This window comes from Ochotona princeps, chromosome 17 (genome assembly GCF_030435755.1).
Source record: "Ochotona princeps isolate mOchPri1 chromosome 17, mOchPri1.hap1, whole genome shotgun sequence".
Lineage (NCBI taxonomy): Eukaryota > Metazoa > Chordata > Mammalia > Lagomorpha > Ochotonidae > Ochotona > Ochotona princeps.
In genome coordinates, this window is record NC_080848.1 from 53,779,648 (window position 1) to 53,800,999 (window position 21,352).

Here is a 21,352-nt window from a genome sequence, read left to right on the forward strand (position 1 = left end):
CTAGGCGTTTCGGACCCCCGGGGAAAGGAGTGAGGGTGTCTCCGCAAAGCGCCCGGGTCCGGCGAAGTCCGAGTACTGGGCCTGGCGGCTGGACCAGGCGGCGGCAGCGGCTGTGGGAAGCCGAGGCGGCGGCGGCGAGAGCAGCTCCCCCTCCTCCGAGAGCCAGCCCGGGGGCGGGGCAGGGGGCGGAGACGCTGGGAACGAGGGGGGCGCACCGGGGCGGGCCGAGCCAGGGGTTCCTTGGAGGCCAGGCCGCGCGGGTCCGGGTGTTCAAAGCAGAGGCGGAAGGGAGGCCTCATCAATGGAATCACGGATCAGGGAAAGAGGCTGTGCTCTGGAGCGGTGGCATGGCGGCACGCCCCGGCTGGAAGTGTTTGCAGGGACCGGAGAGATGGGGGTAGCAGGGAGGTCCAGCCAGGGGAAACTTGGCCTCTTTTAATTTCTTCTCCCGTGAACCCAACTGAGCCGTCCCGGGTCTCCATAGTCCCCCTCAGCCTTCGGCATTTTGTCAGCAAATACATTCCTCTTGCCATCTCCACTGATCCCGAAGATAGAAGACCCAGAGAAGTGGGGAGGGACCGTTTGTAGCGGGGAAGGGATACTGACTGCAAACTTGCGGGGTAGAGGGACTGCAGGGCCTCGGGGGGCGGGGGGCAGAATGAGAGTCCCACGGGGAAGCCTTATAGAAAGGGAACAGTAGACACAGGGAACACTCCAGGTCTCGGACGAGGGGTTAAGGCGTCCCCGTCATGTCCTGTTCGCAGATGGAAATAAAGGGAGCGCTTTCCACGCCGCTGGTAGGAACAGATTCTTTAATGCGCCCCGCCTCTCACGCCTGCCAAGCCACCCCCTTTGCGCGCCACCTTGGCTTCCTCTACAGCCGCTCGCAGGGCCTGCACAGGGTCCCCACGGAGCTGGACCAATGCCCCGAGCAGCGCCAAGGAGCCGTCCCCAGCGCTGAGCTTTCGGCGACTCAGAAAATAATGAGGCAGCTTTCCGGCCTCGAGCACACGGCCTAGCTCGTCCAGCAGCCCCAGGCAGCAGGCACCCGCATTTTCCGGGCGCGCCAGGTAGAGCGCGGGCAGCCGCTCGCACGCCCAGTACAGCAGCGTCCGCAGAAGGTAGGGCGCCGCGGCCCGGGTCCCCGCCACCAGCGGGCGCAGCAGGGCCTGGGCCGCGGCGTGCGCCTGCAGCAGCGGCGCCGGGACGCGCGCCTTGAGCGCCAGCTCCTGGCGGGCGAAGCAGAGCTGCCACTCGGAGGCTCCCGGGGGCTTGGTGCTGTTGCTGCTGCTGCCGCCGCCGCCGGGCACCAGGTAGAAGGAGGTCGACTCGTCCTCCAGTGGACCGGCCCACGAGTGGCTCCGAGCTCCGGCGGGCCAGCCGGCCACGGACACCACAGGGATCAGGTCGAAGAGCAGGAGGCGGCGCGGGGGCCCGGGCGTCGCCAGGAGGACTGTGGTGAAACCCGCGTGGCGAGCTGCGTGCACCAGGCGCGGAGCTCCCGGGACCGGGATCAGGGACTCGGCGACCGCGGTCAGCGTGGCGAAGAACCAGGCGGCCACCTGCGTGGGGCACAAAGTGGGCCACGCCTCCCGAGTCTCCAGCTGCTCGTCCTCTGGGACGCCGCTTTCGACGGCTGCCTGGGTGACCTCACTCAGTGCGAGAGAGTCCAGAGCCGTGGTGACGTCACGCTGAGGTGACTCCGGCCCTGAAACGTCACTCTCACTCGGTGATGTTCCCAAGGCTGCCTGTGCCGCGGGCTCGGTGACGTCGCCGAGCGGCTGGTGCACCGGGCTGGGCGGCTTGTCAGGACTTGAGTTGCTCTGGGGGTGGCGGATGGAGTCGTGTCCTTCTGGCACTGGGGGTCCTAGACAATCGTGCCAGGCCTCCCGGGCCGAGCGTCCACACACCAGCCCTGGCAGGCGGAGCCAGGCAGAAGAGGATTCCAGATCCAGCTGCAGTTCCCGCCCGTTGCCGTCCAGCGAAAAGACTGGCACTAGCAGAGTGAAGCCAGCGTCATAGTGAGGTCCCCGCGCATAGGGGCCCAGCGGGGCAGGCCCCAGGTCCAGGGAACCCTCGCGAATGCCGCCACGCAACAGCAAGAGCTCCACCTGGGGAGGAAAGCGCGGATCCCGGCGGTGAACTAGACCTAGATCAGGAAGAAACACGTTGTAAGGATCACACTGCAAGCCGGGGGCTGAGAGCTGCGAGTTCCCACCGGCCGGGCGTCACTCACCCAGGAGGGAGAAGACAAAATCCCTGGCCCGGAGGAGGTCGGCTCCCGGCTGGGGCCCGTTACTCCAGCTCTCCTGCACGCCCAGCTCCTGGATCAGCTGGGTCAGCTCCTGCAGCTGCGCCCCCGAGCAGAAGTCGATGTCCGTGAGCGGTCGCGCCGGGGCAGGGGGCGGCGGGCCCCACCACGGGACACTGCTCCACACCGCAGAAGCCATGCGGCCCGGTGGCCCCTGACGGGCGAGCGCCTCACACAGACACGGGGCGTTTTCCTTCGCTGTCCGTCTTCTTCCTTCCCCACAGCTGGGCCTGCAGAATCTAAAGCTTTAGTCCTCACATTGAACACACACATACTTCCCCGTCATCGCTCCTTTCTTACATGCAGGTCCCCACACCCCCAACCCCCTCGATTCAGCTCACCTGACTCAGCAGGTGGAAGGTAGCTGTCGGGCCACGCCTACGGAAGGCAGGAGTCCATCTCCGCAGCCTCCGCCCCTCCCTGGCCTACCTTCCCTTTGTCGGCAGAGGACTAAGGGTTAAACAAGCCTCTTCCCCCTGCCCCCGGCAGGGGAAGCTGCAAGAGCGAGGAAGAGAACGGCTAGAATCGGTCCACAGGTAACTTCTTCCCAAGGCCCACAGGTGGCCACGCCCCTAAAGCTAGGCCACACCCCCCGGCCCGGGGTTCCGGCCAGGCCCCGCCTCCAGTCCCAGCCCGGCCGCTTCCTTCACGCCGCTGAGATCTCCAGTTATCCTGGGAGTTGTAGTTTTGTTTCCCGCGCTCCCCTCATCCAGGCCCATTCAGCGGAAGCAGTGCCTGATGGGAGTTGTAGTTTCCATTGTGATTGGCAAGCCTATGGATTTCAAGCCCGGATCTGACCTACACACATTCCTTTGAGGAAGATTAAGACGGATCTTAGCAGAAAAAAAGAAAAACAGTGAGAGGGGCCGACCCTCGTCTCTGGGGATGAAGAAGGACCGTTAAATCACTTAGATACAAGGGGATTCTTCCCAGCCATTTTTGTCTCACTTGGGGGACTGAGAAAGCGTGGAGCCTAGGAAGGTCACACACGACCTTCCCAAGATCACAGGTGATCCAGGAAAGTGTTGGGGAAGCGGCTGCCTGGCTGGGCAGGGAGGACATCTTCTTGGAGCCGCTGGTAGGAGTTCCAGGAGGGATACACGCTAGGGTGGGTTACTCAGAACTTGCCGCGTGGGTGGGAACACAGGAGAATTATCCCGACTGGAAATCAAGTCCCGAGGGAACTTGCAGCTGGATGGGGGCAGATCCTCCAGGTCTCCCACACGGGTGCAGGGTCCCAAGGCTTTGGGCTGCCCTCGACTGCTTTCCCAGGCCACAAGCAGGGAGCTGGATGGGAAGTGGGGTCACCGGGATTAGAGCCGGCGCCCATATGGGATCCTGGCGCTTGCAAGGCGAGGACTTTAACCACTATGCTATCGTGCCGGGCCCAATTCCTTTAATTTTTTTAAAGGTTTGTTTTATTTTTTTTCTTGGAAAGGCAGATAGACAAGGAGAAAAAGGCATAGAGAGAAAGATCTTCCATCCATTGGTTCACTCCCCAAGTGGCTGCAATCAGCAGATTCAAAGCCAGGAGCTTCTTCTGGTGCAGAGCCGCAAGGCTTTGAGCTATCCTCAACTGTTTTCCCTGGACACAAGCAAGCAGTTGGATTGGAAGTGAAGAAACTGCAACATGATCCAGTGTCTATACGGGATGCTGACAGTAGAAGGCAGACAATTAGCCTGTTGAGCCAACATGCCAGCCCCAAATAATTTTTTTTGAAAAGATTTATTTTTATTACAAAGTCAGATATACAGAGAGAGGAGGAGAGACAGAGAGGAAGATCTTCCGTCCGATGATTCACTCCCCAAGTGAGCCGCAACGGCTGGTGCTGCGCTGATCCAAAGCCAGGAACTGGGAACTTCCTCCAGGTCTCCCACGCGGGTGCAGGGTCCCAAGGCACTGGGCCGTCCTCAACTGCTTTCCCAGGCCACAAGCAGGGAGCTGGATGGAAAGTGGAGCTGCCGGGATCAGAACCGGCGCCCATCTGGGATCCTGGTGGGTTCAAGGCAAGGACTTTAGCTGCTAGGCCACGCCTCCGGGCCCCTGAAAAAAACTCTTAAAACAAAAATTATTTGGGGGCACCTTACCCTACACTGGCTGGAACACACAAGAGTACAGTTTGAGGTCACTCCAGATGAGGTTTCTTGAGGGGGCTCCCCAATTGGATTGCTGAACTCAGACCCTATCCACAGGGGAAAAAAAAATCACAGTTCGTGCTGCCCAGCCTTGAAGTGCATGCATCTGGACTGGACCTCCTCAGTTACTGATGCCTATGTCATGTACAGCATATCTAGACACACATGAGGTCCATGACAGCCGTCTAGCTATCAGCTCCAGCTCATCTAGGATAGCAGGGAACATCAATTGCCTCACCAGTGGCTGCAAAGCAGAATAGGATGGACAACTCTCCTGGCCAAGCTTTGCAACAAGTTCCTAGGCCTACGGTGCACTAAGGTGGATTTTGTCAGCCATTAGAACTTGAAAAAATTTTCTCAATTCTGGAGCAAAAAAACCAACACCTTGGGGCTAATCCATTCTCTTAACTGGCAAACTCTCTACCTCCAAACACAGGCATCTCATAGGAACACCGCCCCCCCCCCTTCCCATTCAGCTCCCTGCTAACGGCCTGGGACAGCAGAGAATGGCCAAAGTGTTGGGACCCTGCACCCGCGTAGGAGATCTGGAAGAAGCTACTGGCTTCTGGCTTCAGATACGCTCAGCTCTGGCCATTGTGACCACTTAGCAAGTAAACCAGTAGATGGAAAATCTTTCTCTTCTTCTCTGTAAATGTGTCTTTCCAATGAAAATAAATCTTTTTTAAAAATCTTAAAAACAAAAACGAACAAACAAACAAAAAACACGACTTCTCAGAACTATTGAAACCACTCAAGTAACGCCCTCGGAACTCTTCCCAACTGGGGTCTCTAAGGCATCATTCAATGAATGTTCCCCATTGCAGGTGGCTGATGTAGTTGGATAACAAGGAACAGCCCAGGTCCCTCCCCTCCTCTCCTGCATACACAACAGGAAATGTGAAACCTTTGTCCCACTCACCTTCTTCCTTATCTGATCCTCCATAACCTAATTAGAGATCCACATGGACGCACATCCATCTCAATTATGTAAACAATTTTTAAAAATATGTTTTTAATTGGAAACCCAGATTTACAGAGAGGAGCCACAGAAAGATCTTCCATCAACTGGTTTACTCCTTAAGTGGCTGCAATGGTTGGAGCTGAGCCAGTGTGAAGCCAGGAGCTTTTTCAGGGTCTCCCATGCAGGTTCAGGGTGCCAAGGCTTTGGACCATTCTCTATTGCTTTCCTAGGCCACAAACAGGGAGCTGCATGGAGAGTGAAGCAGACAGGATACACACCGGCACTCACATGGGATCCTGGCGTTTGTAAGGCAAGGACTTTAGCCACTAGACTACCACGCCTGGCCCCTAAACAATATTAAAAATAATTTTTTTTTATTTGAAAGGCAGAGGGGACCGAGATTTTCCATGTAGCTGGTTGTGGAGCAGCAGGTTAAGTCATAGCATGCAACACTGGCATCACACATGAGCACTTGTTTCAGTTATCAGCTTCTCTACTTCCGATCTAGCTACCTGCTAATGCAGCAGACAGCACAAATACTTGGGCCCCTGCTGTCCACCCAGGAGACCTGAATGGAGTTCCTGGCTTCGGCCAGCCCCAGTCATTGGGTCCACTTGGGGTGTAAACCAATGCATAGAAGATCTGCCCTCTCTGGCCCTCCAACCCTTTCCTTCAAATAAAGAATAATTAAATCTAAAAAACAGGGGGGGTGGAGTCTGCATGATGGCTCAATGGCTAATTTTTTGTGTTGAAAAGTGCCAGGATCCCATATGGGCAGCAGTTCATGTCCTTGCTGTTCCATTTCCCATCCAGCTCCCTGCTTGTGGCCTGGGAAAGCAGTCAAGGATGACCCAAAGCCTTCGGACTCTGCACCTGCGTGGGAGACCCAGAAGAAGCTGCTGGCTTCAGCTCAGCTCAGCTCTGGCCTTCGTGGCCATTTGAGGAGTGAACCGGCAGGTGGAAGATCTCTCCTTTTCTTTGTAAATCTGATCTGCCTTTCCAATAAAAGCAAATAAAGTTTTTTTTAAAAGGTGAAGGAAATGAACAATTTTCAAAGGAACAAATTCAATAGATGTAGATATATTATATATAATACATATTAATATATAATATGTCATATATATTATCTGTATGAAAAATTACTCAGGCTCTCTGTCAGGGAGATACAAATGAAAGCCACATGGAGGTTCCACCTAACTCCAGAGAGATTGACCTACATTCAGAACTCTACTAACAACACCTGCTAGTGTGGATGTGGGGAGATCCCTCCTGCACTGCTGGGGGGAATGTGGGCTGGTACAACCACAGTCAAAGTCAGTATGGAGAGTGCTAAGAGACCTGAAAATAAACCTGCCGTGTGACCCAGCTATTCCAGTTCTAGGGACATATCCACAGGAAATGAGATCTGCCTATGAGAAGGGGATCTGTAATCCTGTATTTACAGCAGCACAATCTGCAATAACGAAGACATGGAAACAACCCAGACGCTCATCCAAACAGGAGTGGATAACTTGGGCAGAACCCTCGGAATACGTCCACATTGAGACCCTGGGTTGATATGAGGTGGCGGTTCCTCATCCCTGGGGACTGGGATGTGTGGAAAGTCATGAGTGGCTTCCGCCTTTGTCTCTCCCCTTCCCCAGGAACAACAAGAAGAAATAGTAAGTTTTGAAGCAATGAGTTCACTCAGTTTTCCCTAAACTTCAATCCTGCCCACCCTGATCAACCATGTAATCACTATAAAAAAAAAAAAAGAAAGAAAAAAAGAGGAGTGGATAAAGAAATGTTTTCATTTCTTTGACACATTGGTCATTCAGTAGCATATTATTTAACTCCATGTGTTTTTTTTTTGTTGTTGTTAATTGTATTTATTCTTTTTTTTAAGATTTATTGATTTTTATTACAAAGTCAGATATACAGAGAGGAGGAGAGACAGAGAGGAAGATCTTCCTTCCAATGATTCACTGCCCAAGTGAGCGCAATGGCCGGTGCTGTGCCAATCCGGAGCCAGGAGCCAGGAACTTCCTCCGGGTCTCCTAGGCGGGTGCAGGATTCCAAAGCACTGGGCGTCCTCAGCTGCTTTCCAGGCCACAAGCAGGGAGCTGGATGGGAAGTGGAGCTGCCAGGATTAGAACCGGTGCCCATATGGGATCCCGGCATGTTCAGGTGAGGACTTTAGCCGCTAGGCCACGGCACCGGGCCCAATTGTATTTATTCTTGATGATAGTTGATTAGGGTGATAAGGGTCAAGGGCTACAGGAAGGTGGGTGAGATCACCATTTCCACATTCTCTCTTTTTTCCTCCTGTATCCAGGGGAAGTGAGGGGGGACAAACAGAACAGCCACACCCAGCCTCCCAAACATGTCTGCACCCTGGGATGGAGGACAGTCACTTGACACCACCCCAGGGTCCCCAATATGGGGCCTGCTCTGAGGATCCTGCTCAGGAGGTTTCAATAATTCAACAGTTCTGAGTTACTGCCAATCTTGTCACTCCAAGCACAATAAAATCAACTCCATAATGTTGTAAAATTTTTTTAAGTTTACTCCTGTTGTTGATTAAAAAAAAAAAAAAAAAAAAGAAGTGAAGCCGCTGGGCCTTAAACCAGCACCCAGATAGGATGCCAGCTTTGTGGGCAGCAGCTTAACATCTCAACATCAGCTCCATCAGCCTGTACTCTGAGAACTTTTGTAGGAAAGGCGAATATTCTGCTATGACTGGTTTAAGCTGTGTACATTGTTGAACTATTGGACAGTATGTCATGAAGATGTGCAAGTATTACATGGTAATCACAATTTTAAACAAGGAAATAATTTCAAAGTATGTTGATTTACCAATGTCTACTAACCGTGATGGGTGTTTTAATTCCATCAGGTTGAACTGCAAAGGATTCCAGCAGATGAGAGCTTTTCTTCAGGCCCGTGCCAGGAGGCTCATTGAACATCTTGTTCCACCTTGCCATTGAAGTCCTCCTCTGAACCACACAGACCCCAGCCAAGGACACTAGTACCTCATCGACCTTTTTTTTTTTTTTTTTTGGAAAGTCAAACAGAGAGGAGGAGAGACAGAGAGGAAGATCTTCCATCTGCTGATTCACTCCCCAAATAGTCTTAACAGCTAAAGCTGAGATGATCCGAATCCAAGAGCCTGGAGCCTTCTCTGGGTTTCCTACACGGGTGCAGGGTCCCAAGGCTTTGGGCTGTTCTCGACTGCTTTCCCAGGCCACAAGCAGGAAGCTGGATGGGAAATGGGGCCTCTGGGGCACGAACTAGCACCCATACAGGATCCCAGTGTGTGCAAGGTGTGGACTTTAGCCATAAGCTACCTCACTGGGCCCCTCGTCTACCCTTTGGCCTGGACAGACTGAAGCCTACTTTTGCCATTCTCAAGGAAATATGCCTGTCCCTATCTGTGGCCAATCAAAGGAAAGCCAGTAGCCTGGCGCATTAGCCTAGTGATAAAATCTTCACCTTGCACATGCCAGATCCCATATGGGTTCTAATCCCAGCTGCTCCACTTTCCATGCAGCTCCCTGCCTGTGGCCTGGGAAAGCAGTTGAGGATCGCCCAAAATTTTGGGATCCTGCACCTGCATGGGAGACCTGAAAGAAGCTCCAGATTTTGGATCAGCTCATCTCTGGCCATTGCAGCGACTTGGGAAGTGAACCAGTGGATGGAAGATATTTCTGTATCTCCTTCTCTCTGTATATTTGCCTTTCCAATAAAAAACAAATCTTTAAAAAAAGAAAAAAGAAAGAAAGCAAGCAAGCTATGTGACCTGTGCACCGACCAGAGGCCCATCAGGAGCTGATGGTTTGAACTGTCAGACTCACTGCTTGCGCTTCCTCAGGGAGTCCAGGTCTAATCATGAGCTGCCTGCCTCCCTGCTCTATACTCTGCAACAAACGCCTGCTCTTCATCCACTGCACTAGTTAACAGTGATTAGTTAGCTCCATGTTGGGCAGGCAAACCGTTTTGTGATTCTACAGCAACTCCTCCAAGCCATTTTGGGGGTGATATTTGCTAGCAGCACCAGGAGCGTAGAGCAGGGGAAAATAAGAAACCAGGAGCTCACTCACAGATTATTAATCCAGCCCTGGGTCTTCTGCCCTTGGGCCATCTCCCAAGTACTAACCTAAGTCTGTGGGCAAGAGAGTCTGTGGCCCAGACAAAAACCAGGCCCAGTGATGGAAGCTCTTGAGATCCACATCCCCACCTGGGAAACCCAGGCCTGGGGTGGGGGAGAGGGGGCGGTTACTGACAGGAGGAGAGTTTGTGACTTCCCAATAACCAGGACTGTGTGTGCCCAAATATTCCAGAACTGGGGAGGAAGGTTTCTAAGATCACAACAGCAGACTTGATCATGGTCTGGGCATCACTCTCCTCGCCCCTTTCATTTCACTTCCCAGTGAGTCACCTGAACGAATAAGAACCCTGCACCTGTGTGGGAGAACAAGAGGAGGTTCCTAGCTCCTGGTTTCTTCCGGATCTCCCACGTGGATACAGGGTCCCAAGGCCTTGGGCCCATCCTCTACTGCTGTCCCAGGCCAGGTCACAAGCAGAGAGCTGAACAGGAAGTGGAGCAACCAGGACACGAACTGGCACCCATATGGAATCCTGGTACATGCAAGACGAGGACTTTAGCCACTAGGCTATAGCACTGGGCCCAAAAAATAAATAAATCTTAAAAAAAAAAAAGAAACTCAAAAAATAAAAAACTAAGTTCTTTGGATTATGTGGGAACTTAAAATTTTTTCCTTGTCACCTGTTTTCAACATTTTGAAGACTCTGAAACATCACTAACAAAATAGCGTTTTCTCAATGAAGCCTTGCTCTCCAATACTAAAGACAATGCTCTTTGTAGCTATAGAGCACTTGAAACGCAAATCAGACTAAGGAGCAGAGATTTTTTCAATTTTTACTTGTCTTTTGTTATTATTTGAAAGGTAGAGAGCCAAATCTCTCACCTGATACTTTAAGCAACAGCCAGGGCTTAAGCAAGACAAAAGCTACGACCCCAGCACTCAAGTCAGGTGGCCCACAAGGGTGACAGGGACCCACTGTCTGAGCCATCACATGTTGCCTCCCAGGGTCTGTATTAGCAGCAGCTGGAACGGAGAGCAGAGCTGGGGGGACTGGAACAGTTTGCTATGGGATCTGGGCATCCCACACAGCACTTTAACTGTCACACCAAACATCATCCCCTTGACTTTTAAATCTTAGGTAACTTGAATTTACTTTTTTAATAGGCACATTTGGCTGGTGGTTACCACAACTCCAAGACTCTGAGGGTAATGGGCCCAGTGAGAGAGCCCTGGGGGAGGGGTAGTCCTCCTTGGGCACTGTGGGTAGCCAGCGTAAGAGCTGGAGTTGGGGTACAGGTCCTTTGGTACACACACGCATGCACATGCATGCACACACACACATACACACGTGCACATCTTTCGTCTTTTTATTCCAGATGTACTTTTGACCCTTCCTTGTCCAAGGTCCTCATCACATTCTGATAGCCCCACTCCTTGATCGTCTCCCCCGTGTTGCTGGGTACCTCTTGGTAAAGGCGTCTGGGAGCTAGCGCTTCACACCTGTCCCTGCCCACTGCTAACTGTTTTTGGCGGGCATCAAAGACCACATGGCCGGTCCGGGTACCTGGGCCAGGGCAGTGGGCCTTCCAGTTGATTTTGGGGGGCATAGACATCTGGCGGTAGTTCTGGCAGGCCGAAGGCACCGAGTCCATGGGGCGGTACCCCCAATCTTGGCTGCCCACGCGCCGGGAGGATGACTGAAGCTCAATTATTACGGGGACCTCTGAGAAGGTCTGTAGGTCGGAGGCAGCCAGCTGGCTTCTTTCGGAAGGAGAGGGGGATTGGTTGATTGGAACAGAAGTCCAGGCTATGTGCTGCTCTGCATTTTCCTGCGGCGCCTTCTCAGACACGAACGACTTCCTCGAGGGGAGGGCTGCTTTGGGGATCTGAGCTGCGTCCGCATCTCGGACCAATTCAGGGTCCCGAGAAGGTCTCCGGGTCTCGAGAAGGCCAGGATCTGGGGGAAAGCTTATGGTCTGGGGGAGGCCAGATTCCTGGGTCAAGTTTGGCATCTGGGAGATGACTGAGTCTTGGGGGAGGAGTGGGGTCTTCTGGGAACCATGCTCTTGTTTAACTCTTGATCCCTTGTGGAGGTTAGGGCCATGGCTATATACTGGGCTCCTGTAAACTCCAGAATCTTGGGTCAGGTTAGGTCTTCTTTCAACTTCAGCTGCTTGTGTAAGATCCGGATTCTTACCATGTTCTGAATCTTGTGAAGGACCCTGGTCCCTCTGGACTGCAGAGTCTTGGGTGAGGCCTGAATTCTTATAATCTCCCGAGTCTTGTGTTAGGCCTAGGCCTTTTTGGAGACCAGAGGTTTGGGCAAGGGTTGGACCTTTGAGGATACCAGCTGGCTGGGAGTGTCTTGAGGATTTGCTGACTTCGGGGTCTTGGGTATGATATGGACCCCTCTTCTGTGGTCTGGGATCTTGGCTAAGGCCTAGGCTCCTGTAGACATCTGGATTATTTTGAACATGTCCTGGGTTCTTAAAGCTTCCAGGGATTTGAGACATGCCTGGGCTCTTCCGGAGGTCCATTGCTTGGGAGAGATCTTGACCTTGGCCGACGACCATGTCTTGATTTAGTTCATGATATCTAGAGGCTCCAGAGTCTGGCATAAAGGCTGCACCCGGAAGATCAGACGATTGGGATAATGGTTGGGTCTTAGCCGATTGGATAAGACCTGGGTTTCTAAAGGCATGAGCCTCTTGAGTGGGACCCAGGTTGTTTCGGGGGCCAGAATATTGGTTAATTCCTGGGTTTTGGGCAAGCCCAGTGTCTTGGGAAGGGTTTGAATTAGTACAGAGATAAGGGTCTTGAGAAAGGCCTGGGAACTTGGGGAGACCCAGATCTTGAGCCAGACCTGGATTCTGCTTGTGGAGTCCAAGATTCTGGGAAGAAGACAAAAAGCCTGATTTCTTTGGAACTCTTGAGTCCTTCGAAGGGCTTGAGGTCACTTGGTGGCCAGAGTCTTGGATAAGGCCTAGATTCTCCTGAAGTTCAGGTTGTTGGGGTCGTAGGAGAGGTTGAGAAGCAGCAGTGGAGAACTGGGGAGGGCTAGGGAACTGGGGAGGTGGGATTGACTGAGGCGGTTTGGTGTGGGTTTGTAATGGGGCAGAGGGCTTCTGATGGTTGGTTGCAACCACAAAGGTTCTGGGAGGAACAAGCGGCAGGGAAAGCGTGCATGGTGGAGGAAGGGTAGCCAGTGAGTTCTGAGTGGCTGTTGGAGAGTGGAAGCAAGGTTTGAGGGGTCCAGCATCCTGTGAGTAGACCAGGAACTTGGGGTAGACAGGGAGCTGGGAATTCCTCCTTTCCGAATCGCAAGGATGGAAACTGCAGTAAGAGAAGGTCTTAGACTGGAAGAATTTGTCTCTGGTATCTTCTGGAACCTTCCATTCCATGTTCCCCAATTCCAGGTAACCCAGGATGGGTCCTGAAGAAGGTGTGGCACCATCTCCATCATGTGGCTTTAATGCTGGTTCAGAGATCTCAGAACTCACCAGGCCCTGCCCATCTTGGGGCCTGGAGAGGACAGCCTCATCTTTTCTAGAACACCCAGAGTTTTGGGGATTGTACATCTGAAAGCTGCTCTGCTTCATTCTGCGGGCATCGTAGACCACATGGCCAGTGGAGAGGCCTTGGGTGAAGGCAGGCAGGGCAGAGGGGAGAGGATTTGAGAGAGGAGCAGGGGTGGTGGCTGGGACAGGAGCAGGGATTGCAGGGGTCGTCACATCCATGACCAGTGATGGAGCAGAGACTGGGTCACCAGCCTGGGCAGTCACTGGCTGCGCAGGGGCAGGGACAGGAGTTGTGACTGGGGCAAACTTGGAGGCAATGGCTGAGGTGGAGGCTGGGGCAGAGACCTGAGTGTGGTTATGTATCTGGACTGATGGAGAATGGGCTATAGTGGAGGCTGGGGCCGGGGTTGATGAGTGCTCAGGCCCATGGGCCTCTGAGTGGCTCCAGTTCTGGGCTGAGGGGTGGGCTGGCTCGCGACCCTGACAGTGGACTGAGGCTCTTGCCGGGATCTTGACTGAAGACTGAAGAGAAGTGTGCTCCGGGCCGTGGGCCTGGGAGTGGGTTTGCTGGGGGCTATGGTCTGAGATGGGGGCCTGCACTTGGCTGGGGACTGTGGTGTGGTGGGCTGGGTCCTGGACCATAGTGGAGGTTGAGGGCTGCCTGGGGCCCTTGGCTGGATTAGGGGTTGGGGGAGGGGTCAAGGGAGGCAGCGGGACCTCGGCAGGGGTTTGGGCTGAAGGATGCTCCAGGCCCCGGTTCTGGGAGTTGGTTGGCTCAGCGCCATGGGTGAGAGAGTGGGTCTGCATGTGGGCAGGGGTGTTGGCTGCAGAGTGGGACTGGGCCTGGGCAGGGGCGTGGGCCTTAGTCTTGCTCTCACGAGGCAAGCGGAGTGGCATAGCAGCATCCACCTTGCTGCCTGTCTTCAGGAACTGAGGAAATGACCCTGGCTTGGACAGCAAGGAGGTCTGGGCCTTCAAAGCCACAGCCTGGGGTGCTTCGGTGGCTCCCAGCATCCCCTCCTTCCACGGTCCCCATGGAACCTCGGCAGGAGCCCCGGCATGGCCGCAGGGAGATGACATCCATAACCGAGAAGGCTTGGCGTCATTTGTGTCCGGTGTCCAAGAGTCGGGGTGTTGGTTGTGCCCCAGCAGGAAGCTTGAGCGCTGATGGAAGCGGGATGACACTCTTGAGTACAGGGTCTTGGGATCTACGGAGCAGCGCAGGCACACAGGGTGGCTGCTGGTACTGCTAGGCTGCTTGTCTGCAGGGAGGGATGAGACGGGGCACAACCCCAGGAAGGGGGGTGCTCCCTGAGCAACCGAGGAGCAAGAGGGTGGGGTAGGGGGCAGGGAGACCAAAAAGCAGGAGGGGGCAGGCCTGCTCCCCAGGGAGTCCCCTACCACGTCCGTATGCACTCACCTTTGGGAAAGAAGTGATGGAAGAGGATCCGTAATGAGCTTTTGAGATGCTTCCAGAGCTGAGGGGTGCACAGGAAGGGAGGTGTCCAGAAGGAGGGTGAGCCCTCCCAAAGCCCAGCCCTTGGCCCACCTCAGCGTGGCCCACCTCCAGAGCCTGCTCACCACCCACCCCCATAACCTTGCAGCCCAGACCCCCCCTGCTCTGACCAGTGTCACCACGTTGATCCCCACGTTGAGCAAGATGAAGCTGCCCAGAATCAGCAGGATGGAGTCCCCTAAGTCCTGGCATCTCCTGGGGTTGGTACCAGAACACGCTTGGGCTCCATGGTGGGCTCGCTCACCCATGGCCTGGGGTCCCCAGGGCTACCTGGGCCCCATGGCCCCCACATACTCTCTGGAGCCAGACTCCTGTGGTGGGGGAGGGGCAGAGGACTGAGTCACAATGGGCAGGTGCTTGGAGGTCACAATAAGGGAGGTGGTGAAAGAGGAGGGGGCTCAGTGTGAAGTTCCCTGGTAACCAGCTGTAGTCAACTAGAGTCTGAACTGGCAAACTGCCGCCCGGAGGCCAGACCACCTCTCCAGTCACTCCCTCCCTCGCTCCAGCATTCCTGCAGCTTCGGTGGGGAATCCAGCACCTCTGCCCTTCCTGGAGCCTCGGGCCTGGGGCTGCATAGAAGTGGGCGCTCCTACGGCTGGCTGGATTCTGACCTCAGCATTTCCAGGGAGCCCCAGCCTCTGGCAGAGCCAGGCCACAGGGTGGGTTGGAGTCTGGGGCTACGTGGTGCATGTGCTGGGTGACACCAGGAGGAGCTCTCCCGTGCAGGGAGCCTAGAAGACACTGGTTTCTCATTCCAAGGCTCCTAGGGTGGCGGGAGAAGTGGTAGTTCCAAACTACAGACTATCACAGTATTTCCTGTATCTGTATCTTTATTCCTCTCTTCACATCCTGCCCCCCAACCCCGAGCACCTGCCAGTGAGAGGGTCAGTTCACTTTCCCCACCCTGCTCCTGTGCAGAGAGGGTGAGGTGGAAGGTGGTGGCAGCGAGTTGGCCCGCGCTCTGTTCTCCTGCACCTGCCGTTTCAACTCTAGGCTGTCATACACCTTGTAGCTGGCATTGCCCCCTGGATTCCGGCTGAGTGGGACGAATGTGTTTGGGGGTGGGATCGGATCAGCGGCCTGCACCTCAGGCACCTGCTGGGAGCTGGCGGCTGGGGTCCGCTGGTAGGCAGTCTCGCCCAGCACCACGAGAGAAGTGGAGGTAGTGAGAGGGTGCCGGGCCGACGGAGCGTCAGCCCAGTCAGCTGCCCGACGGCGGACCTCGTGGGGGTCCCGGGAGACGTGGCTCAAGTGACCCATGGAGGGGTGGGGGCTGCGGTTGGGCTGGTTGTAGGGGTGGCCAGGGTGGCTCCGCCCGTGGGACTGGGAGGCGTAGTGTTCCCGATAGCCCTGAGGTTCTGGCCGGGTACCGCGGGACAGCAGGACAGGTGGGGGCTCCAAATTGTCCGCGTTTCGCCGCCGCTGCTGGTCCCAGCAGTCAAACAGCGCCTGGCCCCCCGAGTGGTAAGGGCTGTGACTCCCGGGGGCCCAGGAAGGGTTGGGAGGCAGCCTGCGGGGCTGGGGTGGTAGAGATGGGGTACACTGCTCCGCCTCCACGTTGCCCCAGAGCCGGGACTGTGAGCAGTGGGGCCCGAAGGATTGCAGTCTGAGCTCCGACTTGGCCTCCACACGTTTGGGCAGGCGGCGCAGCTCAGGGGACAAGTAGAGGGAGGGTGGCGGCAGGCTAGCCAGGATTCCGCCCTGGCGACCCCACAGCCCCATGTTGGACGGCAGGGCCATGCGCTGATAGAACCTGCCCCAGCCCCTCTTGGGGAACTTGGGATACGGGGAAGCCAGGCCCTCCTCCTCCTCCAGGCAGGTGTCCTGGCCCTCCAGGTCAAAGAAGGGCTTTGTCCGCAGCTTTGGCACTCTATAGCCGGGCTGTTGGTTGCAGAAAACTTGGCGGCCACAGGGGAATCTTCGGGGGTTCTGTGGCCTCTGTTGGTGGCTGCAGGTGGGTATACCGCCTCCACGACGAAGGCGGCGGCGGCGGCGGCGGCTGTTGCAGCCTCTGCGGCTGTTGCCAACGTTGGGGCTGTCTCGGTGATTGTGGAAGCGGTGGCAGGAAGAAGAGTAGGGTGTGGGCTGGGTCATCTTCACCTTTACAGGGTCCAGGGTCCAGTGGATGTGGACATCCTGGGCCTTGGCTAGGGAGTCTTTGGGTGGACTTTCAATGGGTTGAACTTCATCTGGGGGCGGAAGGGAGGCAAGCATGGTCAGAAAATGCGGGGCTGGGTGCTGGGCATGGGTTTCTGGGGCCGCCATCCTTACCTTTCTGGTTAATCCAAGAGCACACCTTGTCCAGGATGTTCTGGAGTCCTTGCCACATCTGGGGATGGAGTGGGTTGGCAGTGAAAGCTCCACCCTTCCCCTCCCACCCGGTTAGGTCCATCTCTGCAGGTGCAGGCTATGGCCAGCTCCCGCGCTCAGCCCTCTCCACCCCCCAGGGGTGGTCTCCAACCATCACTGACCATGGTAGTGACGTTAATGCTGATGTTGACAAGAATGATGAGGCCCAGCAGCACAAACAGGGTTTCCTCGGCATCCTGGCAGCCTGCTTGGTATTCGTTGGAGTACCCCGAGTTGTCATACCATAACTGATTTTCCATAATGGTGGGGGGGGGATCCTAGGGCCACCTGGGCCAGTCTCCCCCCCTCCCCCCCACCAGCCCCGACCCACACTGCACTCATGCCAGTACCTGGAGTCACCTGGTGAGAGCCAGGTCACAATGAGGCCAAGCAGGGAGAGTCACAATGCAGAGGGAGCAGCTTTCCTACACTCCAGTGCTCACCGGGGGTTGCAGAGGGAGCAGCAGGGGTGGGGCACCATCCTATGTTTGCACAGTGGCCCATTCAGCAGAAAAAAGAACCAGTGAGTGGTTGCCACCAAACTCTCCAGCACACCAGGGCTTCAAACTGCATGTAGGGAATAGAACTGAGATTTTATTTTGTTAAATATTTTTTTGGGACCCAGCATGGTAGCCTATTGGCTGAAGTCCTGGCCTTGCATGTGCCAGGATCCCATATGGGCACTGATTTGTATCCCAGCGGCTCCACTTGCCATCCAGCTCCCTGCCTGTGGCCTGGGAAAGCAGTCAAGAACAGCCCAAAGCCTTGGGACCCTGCACCTGTGTGGGAGAGCCAGAAAAAGCTCCTGGCTCTTGGCTTGGCCCAGATGTGCTCAGCTCTGGCCGCTGCAGCCACTTGGGAATTGAACCAGTGGATGCTAGATCTATCTCTCCTTCTCTGTAAATATGACTTTCCAATAGTAATTTTAAAAAATTTAAAAATACTTTTGAAATCCATGTAGTTTTTTCATAATATGCTTTTTCATGAAACTTTTTTTTTAAGATTTTGAAGGCAGAGTTATAGAGAGATCTTCCATCCGCTGGTTCTCTCCCCCAAATGGCCACAGTGGCTGAGCCTGGGCCGATCAGAAACCAGGAGTCAGGAGTTTCTTCTGGGTCTACCACAAAGGTGCAGGGGCCCAAACACTTGGGCCATCCTCCACTGCTTCCCCAGGCACGTTAGTAGATAGCTGAATCAGAAGTGGAGCAGTCGGGACTTGAAACAACACTCAAATGGGATGCCAGAATTGTGTATGGTGACTTAACCCTCTGTACCACAGCACCTACTCCTGCATTGACATGAACTTTTGGAGGACCCTTCAAGTACCCACTTAGAATGAGCAATAATGCTAGCTGAATGTAAGTTTGCAGAGAAGAGGGCAAGTCACACCAAGTCTGCATGCTCACATTCCGGGAGTCTGCCTGGTGTGGAACGTGGGGGCCAGTTCCCTTCGCCCTGTGTGTGTGTGTGTGTGTGTTGTGTGCCCACATGGGACTCTAGCATCTAGGAAGAGAACAAGCATGGAAGCCCTGACTGCCCAGTGGGATTGAGGACGGTGGGGCAGTCTGGTGGGCCAAGCTGACTAGATGGCAACAGATATTTAACTGAAGGAGCAAGGGCATGGCATGTCGGTGTTCTTGACTTTGACCCTGATGTCTTTATAACTGTGAGCAAGTAAGTCCCTTGGCCTCCCTGAACCACACTCTTTGTGACGGGGTGGAATGATCACAGGTCACAGAGTGCTTGTGATGTTATGTGAAGCAGTCCTTGCGTGTCCCCCATAATTCCATGCCTACCTGAGGGTAGGAAGCCCCAGGTAAAAGCTCCCCCAAGAGCCAGGCCTCTGAGGAGCAAGGGCCATGGGGATGGTGTCTCTGCTCTGGGGCCCAGGGATCCGGGGCCAGAGGAGGGAACACATAAAAGGGCCAAGGCAGGTGGGAAGCTTGGTACCAAGAAGGGCCTGTGACAGAACCGAGGACAGGCCTTGCAAAGCCGAGAGATTGATGAGGGTCCTCAGGGGCCCTCTAGGTCTGTTGCTAGGGAAGTCATTTTCTTAGCAACCAGGGCTCTAGATGCCATCCACCCCCCACCCCACACCACCACCACAGTCACCTGTCTCCTGTTTATTTTTATCCCCAATTCACCTGCCAGCCAGGGAACGATACACCCAATCTTTACTTGTCCCCTCAGCAGTGCTAGATCCAGAGGCTATGGGGTAACAGCGGGACAAGGCCTCTACCTCCCGTGTCAGTTCCCGAAGCCTCCGCCTCACATCTCGGGCATCATAAACTATTCGGACTGAGGAGCGGCGCCGGGGAAATTCGGGAACGATAGCTGGGCCCAGGGCGGGTGGCAGGGCTGGCTGGGGCTGACACTGAGCAGGCTCGGTCTCCGCCACGGCCCCGGCCCCTGCTCCCCCTGTGTTCTTATGGCACGGGGCCTCGGGGCTGGGAGGCGGGGGGTTGACAGGGTACACGTAGGCCTCCAGGCCCAGTTCCGAATGGAAGTCTGTCTTGTGGGGCCTTCCCTCCACGTTGGACTGGAAGCGGATGGTGGTGGGGGTTGGTTCCAGGGTATCCTGCATCCAGGGAGCCCAGATCCCTTGTACAGATTGGCAAGCTTCCCAGTTCTTGGGGCCGTCACAGTGGTGGGCACAGACTGCTGGGTGCTGAGGGGAGGGCTTCTCATCGTCATCCGTGTCAGGGGCCCAAACGATGGGGCGCTGGGCCCGGTGTGACAGAGAGCCCCGCTGGTGATGGCGGCGGACAGGCGGAGGGGTCACGGTCATTTTCACAGGGTCCATGGTACATCGCAGGCGGACTTCAGGGATGCACTGCTTCTTTAGGGACTGGGTCTGCTTCTCAGGTGGCGGGGCTGGTTTAGGGGCTTCTGTGGAGTGACAAAGAGGCTGGGGGAGGCTAGTGGAGGCTGGTGGAGGCTGGGGGAGGCTGGGGGAGGTTGACTTTCACAGGGTGGGAGGGGACGCCGAGTTGAGGGATGGAAGCCGCCCAACTGCAGGTCTGGGGTCAGAGGGAAGCCAGCAGGGAAAGAGGCCGGCCTTGGCCCCACTAGGTCTGCTTCTTGTCCCCTCTTTCTGCTTACCTTTCTCACAGAAGGCACAGAACACCTGGTATAAGATGACTTGGAATCGGCTCCAGAGCTAAGTAGGGGAGAACACAGTGACCCCCTCCTCCCAGGCAAGACGGCCCCCCCAGGTCCCAGCCATTCTCCCTCCTCCCCCCAGACTGTCCATCATCCCGCTTGGCCTTGCCCTGACCAAGGTCACCATGTTGATGCCAATGTTGATGCAGATGATAAGGCCCAAGAGCAGAAGGATAGAGTTGCCCACATCCTGGCAGTTGTTGTTGTGCTGGTGGTAGGCAGGGTAGTGGTGATAGGAAGCCCACCCAGGCCGTGGCCGCTGAGCCATGGCCATGGCTGTTCCCAGGGCCACCTGGGCCCTTAGGCCCAGCCCACTGTGCCCACGGGGTCCACCAGCCTGCCCGCCTGATCTGGAAGGTTCTGGCAGGGAGGGCAGTGGGAAGAGGCGAGTCACAATTGCCCTAGGGCTAAGCTCTCACAATGCGTCCAGGGCCCGTGGCTGCAACGGCCCAGGCCTCACCCAACAACCCCCACACAGGTCCTCTGGCCTGGGTGTGCCTGCCCACCCATCCCTGCCCCTCCATCTAGTATTGCCTCTGTGGCTTCAGTCTGCCCTGTTACACGTCCTGACCTTTACTCTGCAGACAGTCCCATTGCTATAGCAACCCCATCCCAACACCCACCGCCCCTCCCTCCTCTCAGATCTCAGAACTACTTGCTCAAAAAGAAGGGCTGGGGGTGCTGACACCCCTCTCCCTCATCAGTCCCTTCTCCAAGACACCCAGCCCCCCACCAGCATCACAGCAGGCATAACCAACAGTTAAACTTTTTATATTTACAATATTCTCTTCATCTTTTGCCAGGTTTAAAAATGTGTACAGAGCCGCAAAGGGGTGGGGGTGGGGAGTCGGGGGCAGGGGTTTGTCGACGGGGCCAGGGGAGGTTGTTCTTGGGGAGAGGGGCTGGGATTTGGAGTCCGTGGCTGAATCGTGGGTTCCCCAGCCCCCTCCAGGCCCCCCGATGCTGAGGCATCTGTCTACAGGGGTCAGGGCCCAGGTCACTAGCATTGGGAGGGCTTGACTGCTTAGAGAACAGCTAGGCCAGGCAAGGGGAAAGGGGAAGAAAAAAACTAGGTTCCCATGGGTGGGGCTGGGAGGGGAAGAGACAGTCAAAGGCAAAGTTCTGGGGGACTCAACAGCAGGGACTCTGGAGTGGGGTGTCAGTGGGACGCAGCACCTGCCCCCGCCTCTGGTTTGGCACAACCATCTCAGGAGCTGGCAGCAGAGTTGTCTCCCTGCTGCAATGTTCCTTTAACCCTTCTGTAACCCCTTCCTTTCTCCAGAGGTGCCACCTCAAGGCCCTCAGGCTGGTAAC

The 21,352-nt window shown here is 55.5% G+C and overlaps 4 protein-coding genes across 6 annotated transcripts; all 4 read right to left on the minus strand.

Annotated features, from left to right (window-relative positions):
- Window positions 1-793: 793 nt before the first annotated feature.
- On the minus strand, window positions 794-2,524 carry TMEM102 (transmembrane protein 102). Its single transcript, XM_004594804.2, has 2 exons — window positions 2,237-2,524; window positions 794-2,149 (listed from the first exon to the last, which is right to left on the minus strand). Exons 1-2 carry the CDS (start codon window positions 2,448-2,450, stop codon window positions 813-815), a joined length of 1,551 nt encoding a protein of 516 aa, XP_004594861.2. The 5' UTR covers window positions 2,451-2,524; the 3' UTR covers window positions 794-812.
- Window positions 2,525-10,904: 8,380 nt separating this feature from the next.
- Window positions 10,905-14,845, minus strand: SPEM3 (SPEM family member 3). Its single transcript, XM_058675655.1, is given in 4 exon segments — window positions 10,905-10,940; window positions 10,942-14,273; window positions 14,432-14,489; window positions 14,638-14,845. Coding segments are annotated over 4 exon segments (3,564 nt in total). The 5' UTR covers window positions 14,776-14,845.
- A 542-nt stretch (window positions 14,846-15,387) lies between these two features.
- On the minus strand, window positions 15,388-17,224 carry SPEM2 (SPEM family member 2). Its single transcript, XM_004594803.2, has 3 exons — window positions 16,999-17,224; window positions 16,799-16,856; window positions 15,388-16,716 (listed from the first exon to the last, which is right to left on the minus strand). The coding sequence occupies exons 1-3, from the start codon at window positions 17,134-17,136 to the stop codon at window positions 15,413-15,415; spliced, it is 1,500 nt and encodes a 499-aa protein (XP_004594860.2). The 5' UTR covers window positions 17,137-17,224; the 3' UTR covers window positions 15,388-15,412.
- Window positions 17,225-17,300: 76 nt separating this feature from the next.
- Window positions 17,301-20,553, minus strand: SPEM1 (spermatid maturation 1). Of its 3 annotated transcripts, none has more exons than XM_058676410.1 (4): window positions 20,163-20,553; window positions 19,979-20,036; window positions 19,021-19,765; window positions 17,301-17,436 (listed from the first exon to the last, which is right to left on the minus strand). In XM_058676410.1, the coding sequence occupies exons 1-4, from the start codon at window positions 20,310-20,312 to the stop codon at window positions 17,316-17,318; spliced, it is 1,074 nt and encodes a 357-aa protein (XP_058532393.1). In that variant the 5' UTR covers window positions 20,313-20,553; the 3' UTR covers window positions 17,301-17,315. The 3 variants fall into 3 exon arrangements, with proteins under 3 accessions (XP_058532393.1, XP_058532392.1, XP_004594859.2); XM_058676409.1 differs by having other exon boundaries at window positions 20,154-20,547; XM_004594802.2 differs by lacking the exon at window positions 17,301-17,436 and having other exon boundaries at window positions 18,985-19,765; window positions 20,154-20,543.
- Between the last annotated feature and the right edge of the window lie 799 nt (window positions 20,554-21,352).

Bases quoted from the DNA above. Each gene is read 5' to 3' on its own strand.
- SPEM1 (XM_058676409.1), bottom strand. From the start codon at position 20,312: ATGGCCATGGCTCAGCGGCCACGGCCTGGGTGGGCTTCCTATCACCAC. The intron at 19,766-19,978 runs GTAAGCAGAAAG...GTCACTCCACAG, and splicing joins CTGTGCCTTCTGTGAGAAAG to AAGCCCCTAAACCAGCCCCG. The intron at 17,437-19,020 runs GTGAATTGGGGA...TGCAGTTTGAAG, and splicing joins TATCGTTCCCTGGCTGGCAG to CCCTGGTGTGCTGGAGAGTT.
- TMEM102 (XM_004594804.2), bottom strand. From the start codon at position 2,450: ATGGCTTCTGCGGTGTGGAGCAGTGTCCCGTGGTGGGGCCCGCCGCCC. The intron at 2,150-2,236 runs GTGAGTGACGCC...TTCCTGATCTAG, and splicing joins TTTTGTCTTCTCCCTCCTGG to GTCTAGTTCACCGCCGGGAT.
- SPEM2 (XM_004594803.2), bottom strand. From the start codon at position 17,136: ATGGAAAATCAGTTATGGTATGACAACTCGGGGTACTCCAACGAATAC. The intron at 16,857-16,998 runs GTCAGTGATGGT...CTCCATCCCCAG, and splicing joins GCATTAACGTCACTACCATG to ATGTGGCAAGGACTCCAGAA. The intron at 16,717-16,798 runs GTAAGGATGGCG...TTCCGCCCCCAG, and splicing joins CTCTTGGATTAACCAGAAAG to ATGAAGTTCAACCCATTGAA.